We start from the raw sequence: 25,579 nt of genomic DNA on the forward strand, positions 1-25,579 counted from the left end.
GCTCCATCCTTCACTTGCACAAGGTGCCGCTGCACGTGCGACCTGCACGTATCCCCTTAGCACCGTTCACACCGTGGAGGAGCTACCCTGGCGCTGGCGGGGCTGCCGGCACGAGCAGTAGTCATCTTCAGCAAGGGCCAGAGCCAGGACCTGCGGCATTTCACACTCTTACCGTAACTTGGTGTCTTTCCACTTCTGTCGCGCAGTTTTTGAAGCAGTGATTTTTAATTTTTCTTCTGGAACTAAAACAGATTGTTTTAATGAGCAAGCACAGCCCTTGGGTGCTGCATCGTTTTAAACAGATCGCAGAGCGGCTAGAGCACACATCTCTTACAAGGGTAACCTCTGCCTTATCTCTAAAGTAGCACATTTGCTCAGTCAACCAAATCTAAAGATACATTTTTAAATGGCCCTATTTTGGTTTTCTGAAATTCACTACATCTTTAGACTGTTACTATTTCCCCTAAGATGCTGTATGATTTTATTTAATAAACTCCTTTTTCACCTTTGACAGCATAGTCCCATCATGACCTTAATGATTCCTCTTCTTTCAAAGTAACTTATTTGCTCTCCTGCCTGGCTGCTGGGAGGGGAGGGGAGAGGGAGGAGACACAGTCTGAAGAGGAAGTAGGATTGCTCCTGCATTTTGCTTTTCTTTCTGCGCACGTAAAGCTTAGACAATGAGTAAACTTTTCCCATCTTTATGCAGAAGTAGGTTGTGTTGCCTAGAGCAGCTGACATAAGTCACTTCCCGCATTGATAGAACTTTCTGCTGTATTAGTTTTATGCTGATAACTTTATAGTTATTTTCCAGGCATATAAAAAGTAGGTAATTGAAATTTCAAAGGTAGCTTAATACCTGAATTATCATGTAATCACCCGGGAGCAACTGAAACTAGACTAATACTATGCTATCTCTTTTAACCAGTCAGCGATATAGTTTGTGTGTCAAGTAACTGACTGTTTTCCATGTAAATTAGACAAGTGACAGAAGGCACTCTTTTCCCGATGGTGCAAATTCTGTAATATTTAGGAGCAAAAACTTAAGGCCTTCTGGTCAGAAGCTCCTCTTCTACTGACAAAAGTGCAACAGAAAAAACCCGGGATCCTAATTTTGGATTACTTGCATTGGTAAAAGCAGCAAATTCTCTGAATCTGCTGGATCTTCAAAGCATTTGAGAACTTTGGCTTATTTTTATCAAAAGCAGTACTTTCATGGCTTACAGGCACAGATGGGAAAGCTGTTTTCACCATTTTGCCATGATAAAGCATTTTACAAGGGTTAACAAATGCAAGAGTGAAATTAAAGACTTTTCTTCCCGTGGTAGAAATAAGAACGGAGACCATGGATTTCTGGTGCAGTCACATCTCAGGTATAATCATCTGAGCTGCCTATTGATGATACACAACTCCTACATTTCAAAATATATTGCAGTGTACGATATGTCCAGGAAATCCTTCTGCTGCCACCTTTGCTTAATCTTCTGTGTGATCAAAAGGTATGCCTTCAGTCAAGCTTCATACTGGCTTCCTCTTGCCCTGCAGAGTGTGCAATTGTAACAGCAAGTAGCTCTGCTAAGATGCCATAAATTTCGAATTAAGATGGCATTATAGGTCTCATTACATGTGAAAGCTGTGTTTGGAAAAGTCACTTTTGGTTTGGGTACTTAGAAACAATGTAAACTATTTTATTGTCCATATAGCAACCACTGGAAGCTGATACCCGGTATCTCAGCCAGCAGGTTTCTTACTTTCCCAGGATTAATTGCACAACTCCTTTCAATTTAAATGAAAGTAATTTACCATTTGCTTCTTTCCTACACTGAACACAGAGGAAATCTGACCACAATTGTAAGTGAGAGGGTTTTTTCTTTTTCAAATCATAACCACTAATTATCCAGTTTACGTGTATTCATTCATTTTGAGTCCTACAAGGTGAAAAGTCCTGTTGGGAGAACAAACCCAAAGCATGCAAACCGCTCTTTGTGCTGGCCCGTCGGAGGGGACGGCTGCGCGCAGGGCCGCTGCTCGAGGGGGAGCCGGCTCTGCCGCAGCTGCAGGATGCGCCCTTCGCCTCGCTCCTTGGCTAGCGGCTGCTCGCGAGGCAGAAGTTGCTCCCTGGGAACCAGCCACTGGTGCGGGGCTCAGATTCCTGAAACCGGGATTGCCTTCTGCTGGTGCCAGCTGCCAGCTATGTGTAAATACAAGTAAGTTGTACTTGCGCTCCCTGTCCCTTATTTAACTGCAGAATCAACCTACGAGGCTTCAAGTGTTTGATCTCACTCACCAAACGATCGCTGTTAGTGTCAAGGCACACGAACACTAGGGAAAGGGGCGGCGCAAAGACGCAGCCCCTGCCGCAGGTTTGCCCGGTGTGCGCCGGCGCGGCCAGCAGCCCTCCAAGCCGGTCCGGGAGGGGCTCCCCACCACCAGCGCACGCAAGCCCACGCGAACGGGAGCTCGTCCAAAGCCCGCGTCCGCCAGGCCGCCGGCAACTTTTTGCTAACACCCTGGGGTACCCGGTGCTAGCTCTCAGCACACACTGTTCAGCTTAATGCAGTGGTGAGTAGGCAACCATGGAGGTCCTCCAGCAGGAGGGGAAATCGCAAAGATTTAGGCGAAAAGAGGAGCGTGGCTCGGGGTTGGAACAGATGGGCACAGCGAGGACCTACAAAATACGAGCCCCTCGGGTTTAGCGATAATGTGGTGTGGCAGTATTTCAAGTATTCAAGCAAAATGTAGACAAAAGAATTAGTCAGGGAAAGAACATCACTGATTATTTTGTTCTTGTTTTCAGCTCCGGATATTTTGCCAAAAGAGCTAAGCTTGATTGGAAACAAAATACTGTGTCCTGCGGCTTCAAGGGTCAGATCTCTGACTGGTATAAACACTGCTTCTCTGTCAGCTCTGGCAACGGCTGTCGCCCCAGAGCACGCTCGCCTGCTGGGTTACAGCTTATGAGACCAGCAACGGAGCCAGTGGGAAGACCTCTAAACTTCCGCTTTGAAGCTGGAAGTGAGTTGATTATTTGAGAACCAAAAATCTCCAACAGGGCAAAGACATCCAGAAATGTTTAAATGACACTGGAGGGACTGTAGCTCATTTTTGCTGTTAACAATCTGATGCAGCTGTAAACATAAATTGTACACAAATTACAGCAAGAATAAAGACTGTGAAGTAACATTTTTGTTTTCTAGAAGCTGAGCTAGTCATTTTAATATATTATGAATGCATTGTAACAAGAGTGCTAATAGTTTAATGATGAAATATCCAGGGTAAGTAGAATATATGTATCATCTGTAAGTTCGTTCTAGATAAAATAAAATAGCATATCCTAAATAATCATCTGTCACTTTTTTAATAGGATGAATGTTATTTATGCTGCAACATTTTGTCTTTTGAGGGCAGAAGCAGCAGGAAAGTGCTGTGAGGCTCATCACTCCACCATGCAGCACCTGCATGCCAGCAGACAGCCAGAGCAGGTCATCTGCTCCCAAGTGGCAAAAGCTGTGGCCATGAGTTTTGCCAAACTCCAGTTGCAGGCCATCTGTGGCTAGTGGCCACACTCACCTGCACCATCAGAGTGGGGCCAATGGGCTCCTGCTGGAGGGCCATGGGGGTGGGGAGAAGGTTATAAACCCAAGATCATCTGGTAAGGGAGCTAGGAGCTGCTGGAGGGCCATTGTTGGGACCAGGTCCTGAGACATGCCCATGGGTAAGAGGTGTTTTCACTCTTTCTGCAAGGGAAATGTTCTGGTGGAGTCCGGCTGGTATCAGGGGAGGCTTTGCAGGTGGGAGGAGGGACTGTGCTGTGGCTCATGGTTTCCCTTCTGTGTTAGTCTGGTGTTTCCCGTGGCTGTGGGAAGGTGTCATGACTTTGTCCTTGTGCCCTTTTGGGCAGGGCTCAGGCGCCCTGGGGGAGTGTGTGGGGAGCTGGTGGCTTTGTGCCTGCCCCTGTGCTGCTTTGGGTACTGCTCTGCCCTCTGCTTTCTGGTAGTTCAGTTGACTAAAGCTTGCTAATTTAAGCCAGGATCTGGAATACTGCTTGCTGGAAAGGTTTCTTAAACTGTTTATTGGCTGGCAGCTTTGTGAAGTGTTTGACAAATAATGATGTTCCTACAAAGGTGTGATAAACCTACATAGTATGTGCCATGTTTTATGTTGATACTCTCTGCTTAGAAATTATTTCTGATGGTAGACTGAAGAATTTTGTGCAGTATTAGTGTGTAAATGCCATGATGGGATTTTACTTTGAAATATATGTAACATCAAGGAAGCGGGGCAAATATGTGAGGAATGCCATTTATTGTCTAACTTCTAAATTATTCTTAATGGTCTGACTACAGCCACAGTCTGTGTAGGCACAAAAAGTTTATTAAAAAACTGCTTCTCTGCAGCTCCTTGGGACCTATTACCATCTAGGCAAATGAGAGCTGTGAGATCAGGTCTATGCAGTGCTGCCTTGGCTTGTACTTTCAGCTATATGGGGAAGGTGCAGAAAAAGACGGTTTTGTCTTGGCATTTCTGTGCTCCAAGGTGCTCAGTACTCTTTTGTTTTTTTTCAGCTGTAGATATTGTAATATCTTTATCTTTGTTGTTGTTTCTTTTTCTCACTTAAATCTACACTCAACAACTTTTTTTAATAAGGAAAAAAGCATTAAAAATGAGTTCTGTGTAGACTTGTGGACACATTGTGTTATCCCTGAGGAGGCAGAGTAGAAATGCTTCCTTCACAGGATTCAGCTTTGTACATGTTGTTTGTCCAGCCAATGTGTATTTAAATGTGTCAGCTGCAGCGCTGGGGGTTCTGCCTCTGTCCAAGGCGGGTCTAATGGAAAATCACGTTTTGGCTGTTACCACCTTGAACTGACAGGAGGGCACAGTATCTCGAATTGGTGCTGACCTCAAGGGTGAGGTCCTTGAGTATCTCTGCGCTGTTGGGAAAGTCTCAAAGGGGCCCATTCTTGTTTTTATCTTCAGAAAGATGCTGAATTTAAAGCATACTGCAGGCAGCCCAGGGGTTAAGTGCTTGACTAACAGTGATTTACTTTTAAAAGAACTGACCTCTTTCTCTATGCCAAAAATAAAAAAGCAGAAAGTGCAGCTGGCAACTCTGGCAGTAAAATACTCATAACTTGTTAAAGAAATTGCGGGTGTTTGTTGACATTCTAATGCTCTGATAAAAAATTAAAATAAAGTTTACTCAGTGGTCTTGTAATGTGAAAATCAATCTGCAAGCCTACAGTAGATGTCATGTAACATCAAGATGAAGTTGAAATACTACTTAGGCCCTGTAGGCACTTAGTAGTACTAAGAAGAGAGCCAAGTGGCGCTCTGAGAAGAGAGAACCAAGTGGAATTTCCATTTGTTGTTATGCTTGTGGAACACTGGAAGAATCACAGTATGGCCTCAAAAAGGGATTAAAAAGAATGCAGCAAATATCCTGGTGTGCATTAGTGTTAGAAGAGAGAAGCATAGGTATTCCAGAACACTTTCTCATACTTTCAGGTTGATTCTCTTTCTGTTTTAAAACAACTCAGTCTGCTGCTGAATTTCCATTTCCATTTATTACCATCCATTTCTGAATGGGACGGTAATAAAGTAACAGCAAAACTGTATATATATTGGTAATTTAATTTGGTAAGAGGCTAAAATAGGGTGGGGGGTGCCCACACTGCACAAGTATCTAATCAAGTAAATAACTAGAAGAAGACAAAGTGTGGGCTTATGAGCCCACTGTTCGCTAAACAAAGGGAAACTGATGGATTTTTTTCCATGGGATGATTCTTATGTCTGTGAAATTCTCTCGATCTTTTTTTTGTCTATTCTGGCTATGGAAGGTAAAAGGTAAAATTATGTCCCACTTCTAACTGCAGACATGTGACAGCTTATTACAATGCACTTGATTTTAATTGGGAAGTGTCACTAGTTACAGTATTCTTACTCGGGAGTTCTGAGGATAAGAGATGGGGAGTCCGAGCTGCAGAAGGCTATTGCCAGTTGATTTCTCAGTCTGATTTTTGTCAACTACTGTGTTTTCTATTTATGTACCTACAAAGTAGAAATGATAAAACGTGTCTGCATCCTAGCTGTTCTGAGCTTTCAGCAAGTATTTTTGAACCATATGTAGACTTTCAAGAGACCAATAATTAAACTTCTACATCTTGTTTAATACGCTTTGCTGAATCTTCCTATTTCAAACAGCTTCTTGTCAGTCTTGAAAACATTATGTACCAGAACTGTTGAAATTTGGAACTAATTTTTTTGTGGTAGTGATAGTACATTAAACGCATGTTAAGCTTCCTCATTTAAGTTTATCCTTGAGTTTTGCACTATACTGCCTCTTGACATTTTAAGATGAACTACAGATACTAAAGACTTAAATTGCTCCCACTTGGATAAATGGGAACTTTGCAATCGATTCCCCTGGAGATAAGATTAAGACCTGGATAGCTGCATGTAATGTGTTGTAACACATGCTAATATGCTTCCTGCCTGAACAAATACAATTCCAAGAACTTTTGAAGCTTGTCCCTGATTCTGTCACACAGATTCTACTATCTGATCAACTGGCATTTGAAACTCAACAGTACATTACAATGATCATGGTGTTAATTTGCTGGGAATAAAAACAGCAACCTTGCAATAGGATTTATCAAATGATTCCTAGTCACTGGTGCTAAATCACAGCAGAACACAAATGGAATGTGTCCACAAATGGAATCCATGCAAGCACTCAATTAATTCATAATGAGCAGGTGCTGTCACCATGATGATAACCTGTTATCTGAAATCTGAAAGAGTTTACAGAGGCTGAGAGCTCTCTTTAGAGTCCACAAGCATGATAAATACTATTGAGGTTTTCATTCAAATGCTACTTAGGCTTTGTCTAAATGGCTATGAACAAAGGGGAGAAAAACAGAGAAAGTATAAAATTTTATGAAGATTTCAGTTTTATGACGTACAATTCATAATTCTCAGATATTCCTGGTTACATGCTAAAAACTACCCTTTTTCCATCAGGTTGGAATTTCCTGTAGTTGAGGACACGATTTTCCAAACAAAAGCCAAAGTTTCACACACAGCTTATTGTGGAGCAAGAATCAGATAAACATAATTGTAAGATTTTTACAAAGAAGTGCACTCTGTACTACTTTAGTCTTAAAAGCCTACAGTTATGCTTTATTTGTGCCTAGGTACTGAGTTCTAGACTTGAGGCCCTTAAAATCATCTCTTTGATAGAAGCACCTCAGCAGTCACCTGGAAGTATTCAGTGGATTGTGGTGGTGTCTGACTAGCTTGAACTTCTGCAAGCTGTAAAACATATACCATCACAACCACTGCATCCTCACCTTCAGATTCAGCAACAGCTGATTTGGCTGCTGAGATCAAAAGAGTAGTCAGTAAATGGAGCACTAATTTTAGGTGTATGGATGGCCTACAGATCTATCAGTGTCCTGCTAACATTCCTTCAACTTAAAGGCAGAGTAATAGGAATCAAAAAAGTCAGGGCAGATGGGCTGGGAAGCTTGTCCCAGGCCTTTACTTAAAAAAGAAAAAAAAAAAAAAAAAAAGTCAGTGTGTGTGTTATTCTCTCAGCTTCAGCTTGTTCCTGCAGTTTACCTTAAGACACACAAAATACTGCACTTTCTATGACAGCAAGCACTAAATACATATCCCCAACAGACTGTATGTTTTGACTTTACTAAATAAGCAGATAAGGATGACAAAGTGCAACCTTAGCACTGAATCCTGCCTGTCCTGTTGCAAATTTACAGACTCCATTAGTAAAATAATACAATCATGTTTGTCTATTCTAGTTCAAATACACCAGATTACACCAAAGCAGCTTATACTTGGTTGTTTTGACCCCTTAAAGGCCAGTCACCCGCAGGTCTAATACCCTGGCCCTGGTTCCAGTTAGTGGTATGAATAAAGAAAAAGCAAATAAATGCCTCTGTCCATTGAATAGTGACCTTGTTAAATTAAACAGGTATCCTGAGCAGCTATTGTAAAGAGCACTTTCTAGTGCTGTGGCCTTCTCCTACCATAATATGATAGGAACATGCATTAGCTCTGGAGGATTAATCTAGCAACTAAATCATCAGCACAAGGACACTTCAATGAGAAAATGAATAATTCTGTACTCTGATTATGATGATTAATTCTGTTATGTCAGCAGCCCTTGGCACAGCCAGTGACAACAGCAGTTCTCATATGGAAAAGATGTGATTTGAGAGCCAAGAACCTTGAAAGAGTTTTGTACTGTGAAGTAATAAAATAATATTAGCAAATGATGCAAAAGCAACTATAATTTAAAGTGTAGCCACAAAAATGCACATCCTTTCTTCAATCCATAAGACTGTGCAGCAACGTATAATTGTTTTGCATTTGAAACTAGCCAAGATAAAAACTGTCATTGTTTCTGGAACTGACCACTGACAGATGGACTCAACTAGAGAAGTTTCTGGACTGCATGAATTTGAGCACACATTCAATCACAGGTGCCAATTTCACAAGAAATCACTGTCACAGTGGCTGGCATCCTATTTTCCTTGCTTCAAGTATAGTTATGCAAAAAGCTAATCAAGGCACCGAGCAGGTACATAATTTAAGGGGGGTAGGTCTTCACTAGCATGTAAAAATTAGGTAGCCCTACCATCTCATTTTTTGAAGGGGATGTGGCTTTCAGATGTTGCATTAACTGGCTTCCTCTCTGGCTCTGAAGGCAAGCACATGAAATGCATAGTTCAGGTTCTCACCCTCTCCAGCACATTTTCTTGCCTTCAGCTGTCATAACCAAGCTGCACTGTGTGTCAATTTGTTTTTATCTTGGATGCATTTCAGCTCGTATACCTCTTACTCATTTGGTATGAGGGGTATTTATGAGGGAAGTATCAAAGCTGGTCTCCTCAGTCCTGTTTTATTAGGAAATATTCATTTGGCAATCCTAGCATCATTAAAAGTTATTCTCAGTAGGATGTGCTCTGCCAACATATAACCTTTAGCGGATAAGAAACAATAGAGAACACCACAAAAGCAGACCATTCTATAACCAATTCAGATGTTTCTGGCAGATATTAAGACATAACATTCTTGAACTTAAGCATGGCATTTAGAAAGTCTGTGTTCTATTAGCTGCTAAACTTGAATAATGCTTGAAACGGCTGTCGTAGCATCTAGGTCTGTCAGCTGCTAATGTCACAATCCTATCAATATTTCTCTACAGGAGATCGCTGAACGCTATCAACTATATTTATGAATTGGTAATTAATATATGTTGATTTTTCAAAACAGTATCAGGTACTTCTGCAAATCCCTCAGCTTATTTCTGCCAATGACTTGTACCAATGCGTTTATGCAGGATGATATTTGAACACAGCATGCCTTTCATGTATCTCATCTTACCTATTCAGACATAGGGCTTGTAATTGAATTTTCGGTTCCTTGGTACTCTGTGCAAGGAAAAGAGAGCCGAAGTCTAGGCACAGAGAGACCGGTCTCCTTTTGGTCTAAAGAGAAATTATCTAAGAGATTTTTGGGGGCAGAAAGGATAATCAAAAGTTTTATCACAAAAATGTTCATGTAAAAAGAGTGCACTTGTATGATTGCATATAGCCCAGTGATTAGTATGTAATCCTAAAAAATGCTGGAAAGGTTAAGTTCAAGGACATGGAGAACTATATTGATGTGCTTTACCTACATAAACCAAGAAGCTACTTTAATGCTAATTTACACATTGTGTATGATAATGTACTTTCCAGCTATTCAAGAGAAATAAGTATTTATAAAAATCCAAGAGAGAATGCAGTTGACTTTTATTGTGCAGACAAAAAGTTACCAACCCACCACTACATTAGGTTTATGAAATCAGTTAACAAAATTACCATACAAATAACTTAATTTCTGATGAGCAAATGAAAACAAATTGTCCTGCCCTCCCACATTCCTGTGTGAGGAAACTGATGGGGGGGGGAGGAGGAAACCTTTGAATTGTTATATTAAGTAGTCAGGGACAACGCATGTTCAGTTGTTTAGGGAAATAAAGCCATTTCCCTGTTTTCTTCCCCAGCTCCTCAGCTGGTACCAGTAAGTCTCACTTGGAGTTACTAAACAAGTCCCACACTCTTTATTCCCAAACTTGACACGTAAGCTTCCAATAGAGCTATTCTACTGGCACATACACAAATCGTAAAAGAAGCATATACTCAATTCCTTCCAAATGTTTTTAACTCCCCAGTAGACTCAACTTAATCTTCAGGTTCCTCATAATGTGCATATCCACTAGCATAGGTCCTTCCTAAACTCAAAGTGCTGAATACATCTGTTGTCTCTGTATCAGAATCTTTTCCTCCCTCATCATTCTCATCTTCATCATCATCCTCTGCTTCATACTCATCATATTCATCCTCACGATCACCTGCATCTCCAGCCTTGCCAGCAGAGAGGTTCTTCCAGTAGGCATCATAACCAGAAGCTCCATCTGCATCTTCGCTTCCAGTCTGGCGGCCAAACTTCAAAGAGCGTGCTGCAGGCAGAGGAAAACGATCATGTTCCTGCCCATTGACAACAACTTAAACAGAGCTCTGACATTTTCATCTTCTTTCACTGCTCAAAGAGCATATAATGCTGGACTTTTTCTGAAACTAACATTTTCAGATTTAATCCTTACTGTAACAGAACCTTTCCCTCCCTCCCTCCCTCTCATAGATGAAATAAAGGTTTAGATGGTGACTGCATGCAGTTCTTCAATAACTAAAATCTGAAACTAAACAAAACTTGTTAGCATCAGCTAACAATTAGGAAAGATTCTGAGGAATTCTAGAACTAAATAAGATTCTCCCAAAATAAATGCAGCAAAACAATTAAAAATAATTAGCAATAGTAAGTAATTAGTAATAAATCAATAATTTACTCATTGCTCCCATGCAGAAAAGTAGCCATTAGTGGTGCTGGCACGATGCCATTTAAAATCCTGACCCTCCCATGAAATCCACTTTTTAGCTAGAGAAGCAGCCTTACTTGACATGCTCAGATCCTTTGTCTGCTGAGTTTCATGCCCACATTTAGGGCAGGGAGGCTCTTTTCCCTTTTCCTGCTTAAAAACCTTACTTCGCACATGATCATCACAAAAACAAGCCTGTGGGGTGAAAGTAGAATGAAACATTTTAATCATAGCAGAATAATCTTCAGCAAGGAGCAAGAAAATCTAACAGCAATAGGATTTTCTGGTTGAGATTAACTTTAATGAGCTCTGTCTGCAGTGGAACTGGAGTCTATACATTATGCACAGAGCAACTACTTCCGTGTTGATTGTAGTTTCGTGGTTAGCTGGGGAAGAGACTGCATAATGGTGCTGATAAACAGGTAGAGGAAGTAACACATTCAAGGACTGGATTATTGCTGGCTGCAAGGGGCCTGGGAAATTTTGGTTATGCAGATGAGCTTAAAGCACAATCAGAGATGTAGGCCAGTATATAATTATGCAGTGATCTGAAGGTAAGAATTAGAGACTGAAATTTCATGTGCTGAGTACCAAAGTACCAGTAAGGAGATGTGCAGAAAGGAGCAATTTGGAGTATGAAATTGATGTCATATAGACTGTTGAAGAAAGATTTTTGAAAGGAAACATGGCAAGAGGAATAACAGCAGGCAGTGAATCAGTGTCTGGAGTAAGCTGGGGGATGCTGATGGTGAAGCAGGTGGAATTTTTTTTATATACAAAACTTCTGAATGTGTTTAAAAAAAGTCTGATTAAAACAAATCAGCCTATGTATGTGTGCAAATGGATCAGTCGTAGAGAGAACTTCTTGGATCTGGACTGCAGTGTTTTTTAGTCAGATCATCATTTTAAAATTTTTAAAGTCTTAGTTCATTGCTGGATCAGTAAATATTCCAAAACCATGGATTCTGTCCAAAAATGAGGATTTGGGTTTTCTGGAAAGGTCAAAACATGGTATAGCCCCATTTTAAATGTGAGGGCTGAACAAAGTCAAGCTCACCTCATCTTGCACGATAATGCATAATACTTGCTTTCGGTAGCAAGCAAACAGAGATAGAAATCCTTTCATCTCCAATAAGTTTGTCCCCAAGCTTCACAAACCTATACAAGAAGTATGAGTTTTTCTAAATGATGTGGCGGAAGACATGACAAGGCTTGGTACCAGCCTGGGAAGCTAAGGAGAACAAGTCCAAAATTTCAGCTACTTGCAACTCTCTGCTCTTTACCTTGCAACGCAGGCATGAATGCTGGCCAAGCCTGTTACAGGAAACACCTGTTGGAGAAATCACATATAAAATTCAGTATTTGAAAACTGTACAGCTGTGATGTTTTTACAGCTTGTAGAAATAGGTAATGTAGTATTTTGAGAAATTTACTTGAATTATTTTTGAGGTATGCATTTTGGAAACATGAATTAGTTATTTTACCATAGAGTAGATGTTTTGATTCTGTTTTACTAGATTTTTAAGTCTAAGCCTCATTACAATAAGTAAACTCTATACAAAGTGTAAGCTGGAAAAGAGAAAGTTACTTGGATTCCAAATTTTTACAAACATGGAGGATTCAGAGCCAGTTTAGTATTAAGTGACTACTTCATTTCCCTCCCCCCCCCCCCATAATGCCAAAGAAAGCAGTATTTTGCAGTCATTTTAAACTATGTCATGGCCATCTTCAATACCTTTTATCATCACATTTAAAGGGAATCTAAGAAAGCTTAAAACTTTCAAATGCCAAACCTGAAGAAGTTATTTCTACCACTTCCTTAGAAAATGTACTTTATGGCACAACTTTACATGGAAACCTATCTAACTCTGTTAAAGAATTAGAGTTGGCACATAAGTTGTGAAGAGTAGAATCAGTGCTCTCAAAATCTAGCTTCAAATTGATTTCTTTACTCCACTAGAGGGAGTATGGTGAAAGCAACCACACAGGAATTTATAGCTATATGAAGCTGGGTGGATAGTTACTTCTTGAGAGGCAATAATATATATTCTGTCATGAGTCTTTTGAAAAGTACTCACTCTCTCCACTTTGCCTTACCCTATGGTAACAAAGCTTTTCAATCTGCAGTAATAAATATCATGAGTTCTCCACATGAGCAGGACAGCCATGGGAGTTAGACATCTGTCATTTGTTTAAAGATAGAACTGGAATGCTAATGCATATATTCAGACATGTCTGGACTTAAAAAGTCTCTGATGGAATTTAACAGAACTCTTTTCACAGCTAGAATGGGATACAGGCTACAACTATATAACATTTAAACTTGACGTTATATAAAGGTGCAGGTTTTATAATCTCATCACATGCTGACAGAAATCCTGCCTCTCTACCAGGACTACACTGTGCCAAAAAATACTGAACATAGTGAAAATTCTCTGAAAGCAATTTCTTCATTCAGAGTATGACATCACATCTGTGAATTAAGCTTTCAACGATCAGTGGAAGAAAACACTCCTGCGGAACAGCTGTTGCTGCTTCAATATTGCTATACAGGAAGACATTCTGGCAGAATACATCAAGGGAAGCTAATCAAGGCTTAGAAAGCCTTGACTAGGGGGGAAAAAAAGGATGGGAGATTAAAGAAAAAAAAAAGAGGGAGAGAGATGAGATTTTTAAAGACTATAAAACTAAAATCACAAGTATTATGAACTGGGAGAAATCAATCAAGCCAAGAGATTCTTCAATTCTGAAGAAGATAGTCTGATATACGATAGTACCTTGAATTTCTTTAAGGACTGAAAATGTTAGAATAGAATACATGCATACAAGTTTTGGAAGGGACAAACTGTCTCCTAGGATAAACTAAGTATTAACAAACGTGGGAATAGGAAGGAAATACTTCTGCAATAGACTAATTATTTCAAACATGCTTACTCTTGGGTTTTTTTTAAACTTTAACAGCTTTTTCAGCCAGAGATGAGCAGTGGACTAGCCAAGTCAGATATGGTAATCCTGTCATCTTAAAAGTATCAGTTTCTGGGTTTTTTTTGTCTACATAAAAATTAAGTGGAATAGGACACAAGAAACTTCAGCTACCTGTTCTTTGCTCAGTAACAGTGGGCTATATTGCCACTTGACACATGTACTGAGTTGATATATGCCCCTAGTCCACTGAAATCAGTGGAAGAAACTCACACTGAGTTCATGCTTTGGATGAACACTATTTCTGTCATTTCCTTCCAAGTTCATCCTTCCTGTCTCAGTAAACTAGGCGGTTACTGTCTCATGAGCCTTCCTCAGGATTGGCTGCTTCTGAAAAATCAACAGGTGTTAACCCTGCATCAACATACAAGTCGTCATTTGTACATCCAGACCAATCTGGGAAAGCTTAGCCAGACTAGGCATAGCCAGTAACATTTAAGGCATCTGCTTTCCAAGAGGATCAAGCATCCAGATAGTAGCTTATCAGAGGTGAGAGGGGTGGAAAGAAGCTGCTACCTGCCTGCAGAGCTTTGAGGAATCTAAAAGGCAGCAATAGTAGCTCAGCTGCAGTCCTAGCCACTGCCAACAGTGCTGTTTTGGAGAGTGCTGGCTCCAGCAGAGGCAACTTCTCACGGGAGGTCTGTATGACCCAGGCAGGGAAATGACTGCCATGTACAACCCTGCACTGACAAAAGCTGGAGACAGTAGGTCTAGTTTAGCTAGCAGCATATCAAGGTCAACCACATAGGAAAGGAAAGCCATTTTCTCCAGGCATGGTAAAAGCAGGGTATTTGAAAAAGGCACTGCAGAGTATCCTGGGGCACAGAGGAAGAAAATTGAGTCTGCTTAGCTCTAGTAAAAGGACTATGAATGGCTAACTTACATTTAAATGTCTCTGCTTCCAAAACCTGGCAGCTGGCTTGATGTTCAAACTGATCATCTTCACAGAGGAAATTGTGGCAAAAAGAACAGGCAAATATTCTGCCTCCTACAAGATTTATCAAGGCAAAATAATCAGCAACAGGCATATGCATCAAATTCTGCTCCATAAACAGTTTAGGTAGTTCTATGTAGCTTTAAACACCATTTCTCCCTTCAGCCACAAAATGCTTCAACAGAAAGTCATAAGTTAGACACTGCTATCCATTATTACACTGAAAAATACCACATATCCTAGCAATACAAAGACAGCATAAATATAACGAAAGTATAACTTCTAGTAGTTTCATTTTAATTTAACTGAGTATTTTTTTAATTGGATTAGATTCACTGTCATCAACTATTTTTCCCTCCTGCTAACTTCTAGCCTCTGATATACCCTGAAATGATTATTTTAAAAAAAATCCACAAATGGAGATCAGTATCCTTTGCTAAGCAAAGGGGAATCCAAGCACTCGTACTAGTGCAAATGAAAGGAGTGAGAATGGCAGAAAACTATGTTGACTTTCTGATGTGGTGCTTAATTATGTGAAGTACTCAGATGACAGGACAGTTAATATTCTAGAGTATAGAAACATCCCTGAGTTAAGCATTGGATGTTTTGGGGCACATCATTCACATTCCCCCTTCTATATGGCCTATTTTTAAAATGGGGAAAATGTCTAGCTTTAACTAGACACAATGTGTTAGTGAAAAGGAAAGTTATGTTAAGGACATAGGTACAATAACTTAAGCAATGTGGGAGTAGGGGGTGGCAAGTATAGTTCAGATCTTATTTGTCAAATGTGAGCAACCTACCATGATCCCAGACACTTCTTTCACACTCAATACATTCTGCATCTGTAAGAGGGCAGATACACGCATGTGTGCTGAGACACTTCCTCCCGTGACACACCCAAGCTTCACAGAAATCACAAATCGCACCCTGCAATTACAGAAAGACATGATTTTAGGGGCTTCAGCAACACTTAGAGAGACATTCTTCTGTAAGCCTGAAAGTTTCTAAGTGCTCATTTTCTCAGTAGGTTCATTCCAGGTGAGCAAGAAAGTATGAAACATATTTGTACTCTAACTAAACTGCTTCACTGTTCAGTTCTTCTGTTTGTTATTCACTTCTGCAGGATGAAATACAATCAAAAGTAGCTTATCTTTCTCCTTTTCCTGTTTTTGTTTTTTACATTTCCTATCTAAAATCTTCTGCATAAAAATGGTGTCCTCTAGCTGAAACCTGAGATTCATAAATGATAGCAATGATCTGGCAAAAATGAAATTTAAAGAACAAAACCCCTAAATATCTCTAGATTCTTATAGCTGAAATCCATTTAGATTTTGCATCATACTATATTAGAAGACGAGCTCCACAGACAGCAACAATCAAATAATAGAAACATAAATTACACCTTTTCTCTTAAACTGAGAACCACGCATCAACTGTACCTTAATTATAACATTTAAGAAGCCTCCTTATCCCATATGTAACAAACTGTCATGTGCATGCATGTATACACATGAAACTGGCATAACAATGGCACACCCAAATTAACTGTTAATTATAATAGTGTTGCAGTTAAGGGTATGGAAAGACTTCAGGAACTTGAGACAGGAAGGGCCAGCTGTATTACTGAAAGCAGCTGACTGCCAAATGGAGGAAGAAATAGGACAGATACTCAGTCCATGAAACATTTAATTCAGAGCTTATGTCATGCCATACCTTGCTTCCCAGAACTGAATAAGCAAGTCTAAGAGCCAAAAGTCCAAAGGCTAGAAGCAACAACCTTCCCTGCCCAAGTGATTTTTTTTTTTAATAAAGTTCTCACATAATATCATGGAACAGATTGTTCTCTGCAATACTGAGAGATCAGCAAGAAAAATAAATCCACTGGTTTCTATGGGATGATTCTAGGTTTTAATGGAGACTGGAAATTAGGTATGAAGCATACAAGCTCTGGTGCTGTTAACGCACGTGTTCAGGGCCTGTTGATACCCCAGGACATATGTAAGAGTTTGCATGAGTCAAACATAAAAAGGCATAATTTGGGTTCCCAGTATAAGGACCTGGGGCCTGTGTGGGTTTTTTGCTTGCTTGTTTAGGAAAATTTGCATAGAGTAATCTCTTAATGCAAAAAAAAAAAAAAAAAAAAAGCTAAAATTCTGTATACATACCACCATTGCTAGTCCAGTACTATACACACCAGCATGTTTTATGACACAGTCTGAAGACTTCATCATACATTTGGTTTTTCCTGTTTAAAAAGTAGCAAGACAACCAGAAGACAGTTACACAAAATCAAAATAATTTAGACTGTGTAAGAGCAGTGATTCAACCAAATACTTATATTTAACGTACATCTAAGGTAAAAATAATGCAAACAAACCTCTACAATCTGCAACTCACCCTCACATCTCCTTTAGATCAAATTATTTTCTGTTTTCAGCCCAAATGTCTTATGCCAGTGCTGATAATGAGGTTATGCATAATTTTGCTATGATTCAAGGCATGTTGAACATATTGACAAGATTTCAAATGTCAAACCACAGTACAAAATAATATAGATAGAAGTCAAGCAGTGGTATTCTGAAAAGTTGTTTACTACTGCCACTACTTCCATCCCACCATAAAAACACCAGTGCAGTGAGCAAGGCTGAGGTCTTCTGGAAAAAATACAGCTGTGCCTATATGAAAACACATTTGCACATAATGATTTAATTATTTAGAGCCACCTGTATACTTTTTTTAAAAAAACCATGCAAGGGGTTACTTCCCAGCTTAAATGTTCTTTATAGGCAGTGGTTGGCAGGAGAAAAAGCCATTATCTGCACTTCAAGTCTTTCTGATACAGGTAAGCAACTAAGAGTGATTTCCCTTCCTCCCCTCCCCCCCCCCCCCCCCACTACTGCTTGCCTCTGTGGCTCTACCAGAAAGATGCCTACTCTGTATGGAGCTACATAAGCAAAATAACCTGTTTAAGTAGCCCAAGTTATTGCACTGGGGTCACATAAACAGTTTAAGTTGTCCTGCTACAGACCCCTTTTTTTCTATTGCTGCCTATGTGAAGGAACCTGCAAATGCTGCTCCTTGCAAATCCATTCAAGAGCTGCCAAAACCAAATTCTATTCTGAAAAAGCAATTAAACAAAAGCAGTACAAAGCCTTATACAGCATCGGGTGAAATTTGTATCAGCTTGCCTGGCAGATACCAAATGGCAAAAAGAATGAGGAAGGACCACTGGTGGTCACAGCCAAGGAAGATGAGGTGCTGGGAGCACTGCTGGGTCTGCTGCAGTGTAATACAGCTACCTTGCTCCCACCCCTCAGGACTTCTCCAGGAAAGATGATGTTGGCATATCAGGGCTGTCATCAAGACCTGATTAAGCGCCGAACAGCTTTAATGGTCTTTGTCCTGGCATGCTCTGGGATTCAACATTTTGTGTGTTATTAGAAATGCTCTTCCTCCAGGAAGACACTGCAGATTAAGATAAATTCAACACAGCGGAGTCGGTTTCAAATGTATAACACATTAGAAAACAGACAATGTCATTTTAGCAGTTCATTGCATGATGACAGAAGGAAGACTGATGAATGATGAAGCATTAAAGACTGCCATTGCACACTAACTTTCAGTCATGCTCAGCAACTGCAGGTCATCAAAGGCAATGAAAGCCACAGATAGCAGCTCTAAGAGTTAAATCGCAAAGAAGCCAAATTCTGTAATGATAAACTGATCCACAAGGACATGTTAAAACAGTAAAATGATGATATTCATCTCAAAGTAGGAAATGATTATTAACCTCCCCAGCAAGCAAGCCTTTTTTAAAAAATAAAAAGGCTTTTTTAGCCAAATTCAGAGCTCAGTCCTACTACTCCAAAGCATCAGCCTTCTAGCACATGTGCATAACATCAAAGGCATAACAAATATAACAAAACCATGCAAGGTGCATAGCAGACTGTTGCTTTAATTTATTTTAAAGTGATCAGGAATGACATCCCTAAAATAGTATTTATTGGTTTTAGAGAGTACCTTTTTGGCAGTCAGTGCCTTTTTAACTTTGCTGCCAATATGAAGCAATCCTATGCACAGTTAGTCTAGGGAGTGGCCAGAGACAAATGTTCTCAGTCCTAGAAGGGAATAAAACAACTTCTAAAGATCAAATGTTGAAAACAAACCTTGGGGAAACCCTTGGGGTCGGGGTACATGCACTAGTTTGCATGATCATGCAAGAGTCTCTTCCCAAGGAGGAGATTCAGAGTAGGTGCATTTTTTTTTTTTTAAAAAAAAAGAGATACTACAGCTCTTGAAAGTTTAACAACACAAAAGGGACTGAGTATAGCATGTCTTTTCTTCATCACTTCCACTTACCACACTGTGCACAAATAGGTAATTTCTGAAGTGAGTTACAGAAGTAGCAGAAAGCTCTATTCTTCTGTCGTCTAGGCACATGGAAGGAAAAAAAGGAAACAAAGCATTAAACAAGACCTATAAAAAACTTGGAACCAATCAATACTAAATTGTAGAAGTGGAAAAATACTCACCTTTGGCACTTATCACATTCCTAAAAAAAAAAAAAAATAAAATACAGATAATTATGTAAAGCATATCAAATGTACAGGTTCCATAGTGACTCTAAATTAAGCTCTGATTAGATAACAAACTTCTTATTGAAGCATTGTATCTCTGATGTTAATGTGACCTTTAATACAAAAGAAGAACAGTAGGAAGAAGAACATTCTAATAGCATTAAAATATAGCCAGTGTATCATTATCACAGGTTTTACATCTTTTAAAATCAAATATTTTAATATCAAATATTTTAATACCAAATATTTTAGGTTATTTTACCATTGAGGCATTACAAGGATGTTTGGCTAAATCTATGTTCGCTCTTGAAGCCCTTATCTGCTTTTCACGTTCACGGCGATTCTCAGCTTTCTTTCGAGCACCAGTCTTCTTTTTAGGCATTTTTCACTTCCTGTAGGAAGGAAATAAAGATACGTAATAAATGCATGCAAGAACACATATGTAAACACATGGATATGCATGACATCCAGCACTAAAACTGGATTTGGAGTTCCCATCCGAACTATTTTTCAACTCCATTCATTTCCTTTTCTGACAGTTTTCTTTTCAAATACAGAGTAAGGGCCTATCCGAAAAAACAAGAATTTTGCAACCCCAAAAGGACTCTGCTGCCCTACACTCTGCACCTTACTCTCTGAAATGTTTTACACTTAAATGTTATGCTCTATAGGGTTGTTTGTTATGGGCCTTCTGTTCTTAGTTTGCATTGTTGTCTATTAAATAAGACAACACTCGGCTTATTTTTGCTTCTTTCTCCTTTCATGCTCAGTAACTGTTTATTTCAATCACTTAAAAAGCATTCTTCAGGTAACAGAATAGTGGTGTACTGCAAAAATGCAGATCTCGCACTTCTTGAAGGCTTAGAAAACAAAATGTGATTACCATAGACTTAAGACCTGTAACAAAGGGACACCTGTACTGCCTATTTATTGTTCTAGCACATTAGCAATAATGAAAGGCAGAGCGCACATTCTACTGTTAATCAAGAAGAGTTTTACTAATTCCATCTAGTTCAATGTGTGTCTACTTTAACATTCTAGGAGGGAACTAATGTAATTCAGGGCAAGACTGTCAAGCATCAGACCCCTGCTCTGTTTTCATCTCTACAATGAACTCTGCAATGCTCACACAGTGTCCCTATTAAATAAGGAAGTATTATCCTGACTTCATGAAATGGAAAAATGAGGGATTAAATGTGTCGTTTGATGTTCAATTTGTCTTCAATGAGGCATTTAAGTAGATACCTTTTCTTATATTCAGTCTTTATCATACCCTCATTTCTGCCAATATAACTGTTGTCGGTGTTATATTCTAAAACAGATCCAGGTTATTATTATTTTTTTTTTAAAAAAAAAAGCCCTCCTCCCCAAAAAGCAGATGAGCACATACCTGATGGGGGGAGAGGAGCAAATGGGGCAGCAGAGTATTTGCTTAGCAAATGCGGTGGTAAGAAGACGGCCGAAGCAGAGGGACTTCTTCACTGTCAAAAGAAATTGCCTTGTTGAATGTGGTTCTAAGAAACATTTGCAAGTTTGTGGCACAGGTGCATGGGCTGCTTCATGCCAACTACCAAACTGTCCTTCCTTCCAGATGACAGCATGGCTGGATTTTCAGAAGCACTTAGCTCTTATTTGGTACTAAAGTGCTCACATTTCAAAAACCAAGCGTGTTTGGCACATTGCCCTAGCGTACAACTAATCCACAATTTGTCTAGCTACACTTAAGAGTACTCCTTGCTCTGCCTCTGATTTCCAAAACCCCAGGAATATAATTTCAAACAACTGGTAACAGGAGAGCCGACTGTCATCTTAGCATCTCAAGCTCCATTACGGAGAAACACTACAGCCTGGGGGCTCGGCAGAAATGGGCCCACGTAAATGGACAACTTTGCCCAAGCAAAGCTCTCCTGGCTCCAGTAGGTCTCAAGCAGCTATGGGGGCCACTGGTGCAAGTATGAAGAGACAGCACTTGCTCTCTCCAGTTTCAAAGTGTCAACCTTTATTCCCTTCTCTAACTCTAAACATATATGTAAGTGTGCATGCTAGCAACTGCAAGGAGAGCTACAGCACTAATGTGTAGTGAATTGTAATAACATAAACTTTGAAGAAGAATCAGTATCTTTTTTACCAGGTCTTAACAATCCTAACTTCCCCAAACGCAGAGCTATATTCTCTTGACCAAATATTAAAATTTGTTTTTGATAGCGCACATAAATCACTTTGCCCTGGAGCATTTCACATCATGTTTAAATTTTATTAGTGTCACATTTTGCAGTCAAAATTGCATTGCTGAGGTGCATGCTGGCAACTATCATTATTCCAGTGTGACATTTCTGACACTGGGTGCCCAATAAGAGGTTTCAGACTAATTTTTGAACTGCTTGAACGCTGATTTAACAACAGAATCTAATGGTTAGTATTTATACCTTTACTACTTCACTTCATAATCCAAGGTGCTGAAATGACAATTCATTTTAATGAAAAACACTCTCAGTAACTACTGAGGACATGGATTATGAGATATGTTTAAGATGGTAGTTTTCAGAAAGTTGCATTAAGCAAAACAACAGAAATGTAGTGTCAGATTCCTTTAACAAAACGATCAAGTCACCCCAGACATTCAAACCATCCAATAAATGATAGCACCCTACAGACCATATTCTATCACTCTTTCCCTGTGATCTTCCACTTAAGATGTCTGTTCTTTTTGCTCTAAATTGCAAATATCTAGGGAACTGACCATTTTTTTTTAATTTCCTGAACAGGGCTTGACACTGCTAAGGTAACAGAAGTGATGACAGCAAAAACTTTATGCACCTGCAATTCATTTCAAATCAGGACTATCATAACTTTTTACAAGCACTAATCAATATATAAAATACCTATGCAGTATACTGTAGCATGTCCACCTTGAAGTAATCCTTCTGTAAATTGGAGGCTGAGGAATGACCCAAAAATGTCTGCAGGCATCATGACACTGCTACCAAATGCTAAACAAGAAACATATAGTACTTGTTTTGAGTCCAGCTCCCCTGTGGGCTGCACAGGAAAGAAAAATACCCCAGGTGTGACCTAAAACAACATGTCCATTTAGTGAGGAAATGCCTACAGTGAAACTACTTGACTAAGATCTGCAGGATAGAAACGCCTTAACCTTCTGCTTCAGAAATCCCTCTCTGCTGGAGGCAGGGGCTGCTAGAGCCACGGTAGCACCCTGCTGCTTTTTAGCTAAGGCTCTTCAGTCAGAGAAATCATCCACGACATGGTAGATCTGTGCTTAGCTCCCCCTTCAGCCCAAGAACATACAAACCCACAGCCCTGCAGAGCATCCAAGCTACCAAATCATGAGCTGTTTTGCATGAGGCTTTTTCTGCATCTGAAATTTTACACTCTGAAGCAAAAAGCTTCACATGCATGGGATCACAGCAGTAGGAGTGAACATGACTCTCCAGCTTAACAACTGAGGTTGTGGCACCGAGGGCTCTGTTTGAGTTCAGGTGTCAGGGGGCATCTGTGAGGTGGGCAAGGATTCAGAGAAAACCTCTTGAAACTTGTAGTGCGTATACTGGATCCTCAATGCTAAGTCTTTCACTCTGTAAAAGCTTCACCTACTGTTCCTCATGTGCTGCATGATTTGTTACGCTAAACACAACCAGAGACAGCAGAGTTCCCACCTTAATTCCAAAGGCTGTTTGTGTATCTTATCTGATGATTACGCTATGCAAAATCCATAAACAGTGTCTGGCCTCTAAATTCTGCTGAGATCATATCATGCGTGCATTTTTTTTTCTTTATAAGACTGCCCATCACACATTCCCGAAGACGCACAGTAGGTTTGCAGCAGACAGGAAAGTAAGACTGCACCATCAATTTTCTGGATCATCCGGGCCGAGCAGGACATGCTGTGTCCTGCAGGATATTACCCTCTCCCATAGGATATGCTAGCTAGCCTGCTGTCACAAATATAATGAACAGCTGTAACAAGCTTTTAGGGGATAGGAAGGCTGTTGAGTTATTCTTGTTATCAAATATCAGCACCAGCACCCAAAAGGCTTTCCTTATTTTTCCACTTGTATGTGACTAGCAAAGGCTTCTAGCCATTATGCATACATATCAAAGGAATAATCACATGAAAAGTTCACTGGGATCCTTCATTTCCATCCAGGTTTCAAAAAATTCCAGCTAACCATTTTGCAAATACTGTACAGGATTACAGTATTAATTATAAAAGCTATATTAGGATTATTTCATATTTGTTGTTCCAGTCAGTGATTCCAACAAGGCAATAAATTTCAGGGAAATTTGGTTTTAATAATTTACGCCATCACCAACTAACGTGGTGCCTACGTTTGCACTCTGGCCACAGCAGACCCGTGTCCCGTCGTCCCGCCCTGTCCCCTCCCTCCCGGGAGAGGGGTCCCTCGGCGCTGCGGAGAGCCCTGATCCCCGGGGACTGGTTCAGTGGCGGCCCGGTGGGGGCCCGCAGCAGCTGCCTTCACCACCGGCAACGCAGCTCCGCAAGGGCGCCGCGCCGCGCCAGGCCGCCGTGGCTCTATGCCCGTCCCGTTACGCGCTGGCAGTGTGTCCGCTTTAAAAAACACGTATAATTTAGCGCTCCGGTGTTTTATCCAGGCCCCAAGACGGCGCCGCAGCCCGCTCCCACCCGCGGCGATTACATTTCCCATCTCTCGGCATTTAGGTCAGGGGAAGGCGGCGCCCGAGCCGGGGCCTCCGCCCGCCGCTGCCGCGCTGCCCCCGCCCGCCGCGCCGCGCCGCGCCGCCGCCGCCCCGCGCCCACCTGGCTCCAGCGGCCGTGCGGAAGGCGGAAGCGCCGCCGCGGCCGCCGGGCCCCGCGCGCCGGCGGCGGGCGGTTCCGGGGCGGCCGTTAGGGCCGTTGGGGCGGGGCGGCGGCGCGCGGTTCCGGGGCGGCCGTTAGGGCCGTTGGGGCGGGGCGGCGGCGCGCGCTGCGGTCAGCTCCGGCGGCGGGCGGGGTGCTGGGGGCGGGGCGGGCTGAAGGGGCACGGTGGGGTGTAAGCAGAAATAGGGGCCTGCGGGCACCCCAAGCTCTGGGTGATGCGCGTCAGGAGCGGAGGAGGGGGCGAACCGGCTGTCGCTGGCTGTGCGCCTCGCTCAGTGAAATGTCCGGGCGCCGGTCAGGAGCCGGGACAGGGCGCAGTTCTTGCGGCGCCGCCGATGGCGTTGTGTGAGCTTTGGAAGGACGTCTTAAAAAACTGGTAAATAGGAGGCTACCAAAGGCAGACCTCTTAAGCAGAAGGAGTTAGCACCTTTATCTTTTACCTTTATGTGTTCCTGAGCCCGTAATGTTATAAAGTGAAATGCATGTGCACATAGGTGCATCTCTCTGGACGAAAAAAAAAAAAAAAAAAAAGTCCTCTCCGTATGAATATATGTGCCCTGAAGAGAAATTGGAAAAAAAAAATTCTTCCGTTGTTGTCTTGGATCCTAATTAATGTCATTTTTCTCATCACTTAAAGTATCCTGCTAGTGGGTAGGAAATGATTGAAAAAGTCTTTATAAACTTTACAGGGATGTTATTGTTCATCTTTAGTTCTCCTGTGTTTTCATAGGAATCATCCTACAGCTTTCACTTCTGAGACCAAGTCCCATGGCATATTAATTATGTATTAATTGTGATTGTAGTTCAAGTTGGTACCTGAAAGTTCTTTCTCTCAGATCTTTCACCAGTGGACCCTTATCCTTTCAAAGGGAAGTATGGTTTGAGCCTAGCAGTAGGAATACAATATAGTATAAAAAGAGAAATACTATATGTACATACCGAAAAAAAGAAAAAAAGCCAACTTGAGCCGTGTTGGAATGTGTGATAGATACCACATGGTGTATGAAGTGGTATGAAGTGTGGGGTGGAGAGCTATGTGAACTTACTGCTCTCTTTTGTGTGTGTGTATGATGAGCCCGTGATCATAAATTGCATACAGCACAAGTAGAAACAGGAAGAATTTAAGGGTTCCTGTCACTTGCTTTAATATCATAAGTTCTTTCTACGTTCATGTTTGCCGTTCTTGTGCCTGTTGTCCAAAAGTCCCTTTGTGAAAATCATTAGACGATGCATAGTGGAGTTATTTAAATTAATATGACTGGAAGGAACGCGGAATAATC

General features: G+C 40.9%; 1 protein-coding gene across 2 annotated transcripts; it reads right to left on the reverse strand.

The window, feature by feature from the left end:
• Nucleotides 1-9,801: 9,801 nt before the first annotated feature.
• On the reverse strand, nucleotides 9,802-24,320 carry ZNF330 (zinc finger protein 330). Of its 2 annotated transcripts, none has more exons than XM_062573943.1 (11): nucleotides 24,240-24,320; nucleotides 20,832-20,922; nucleotides 19,704-19,833; nucleotides 19,397-19,416; nucleotides 19,224-19,294; nucleotides 17,030-17,109; nucleotides 15,665-15,791; nucleotides 14,811-14,915; nucleotides 12,229-12,275; nucleotides 11,023-11,140; nucleotides 9,802-10,528 (listed from the first exon to the last, which is right to left on the reverse strand). In XM_062573943.1, exons 3-11 carry the CDS (start codon nucleotides 19,821-19,823, stop codon nucleotides 10,251-10,253), a joined length of 966 nt encoding a protein of 321 aa, XP_062429927.1. In that variant the 5' UTR covers nucleotides 19,824-19,833; nucleotides 20,832-20,922; nucleotides 24,240-24,320; the 3' UTR covers nucleotides 9,802-10,250. The 2 variants fall into 2 exon arrangements, with proteins under 2 accessions (XP_062429927.1, XP_062429928.1); XM_062573944.1 differs by having other exon boundaries at nucleotides 20,832-20,917; nucleotides 24,240-24,295.
• Nucleotides 24,321-25,579: the final 1,259 nt, after the last annotated feature.

The sequence above is a fragment of the Rhea pennata genome, chromosome 4 (assembly GCF_028389875.1).
Source record: "Rhea pennata isolate bPtePen1 chromosome 4, bPtePen1.pri, whole genome shotgun sequence".
In the NCBI taxonomy this organism is placed as follows: Eukaryota; Metazoa; Chordata; class Aves; order Rheiformes; family Rheidae; genus Rhea; species Rhea pennata.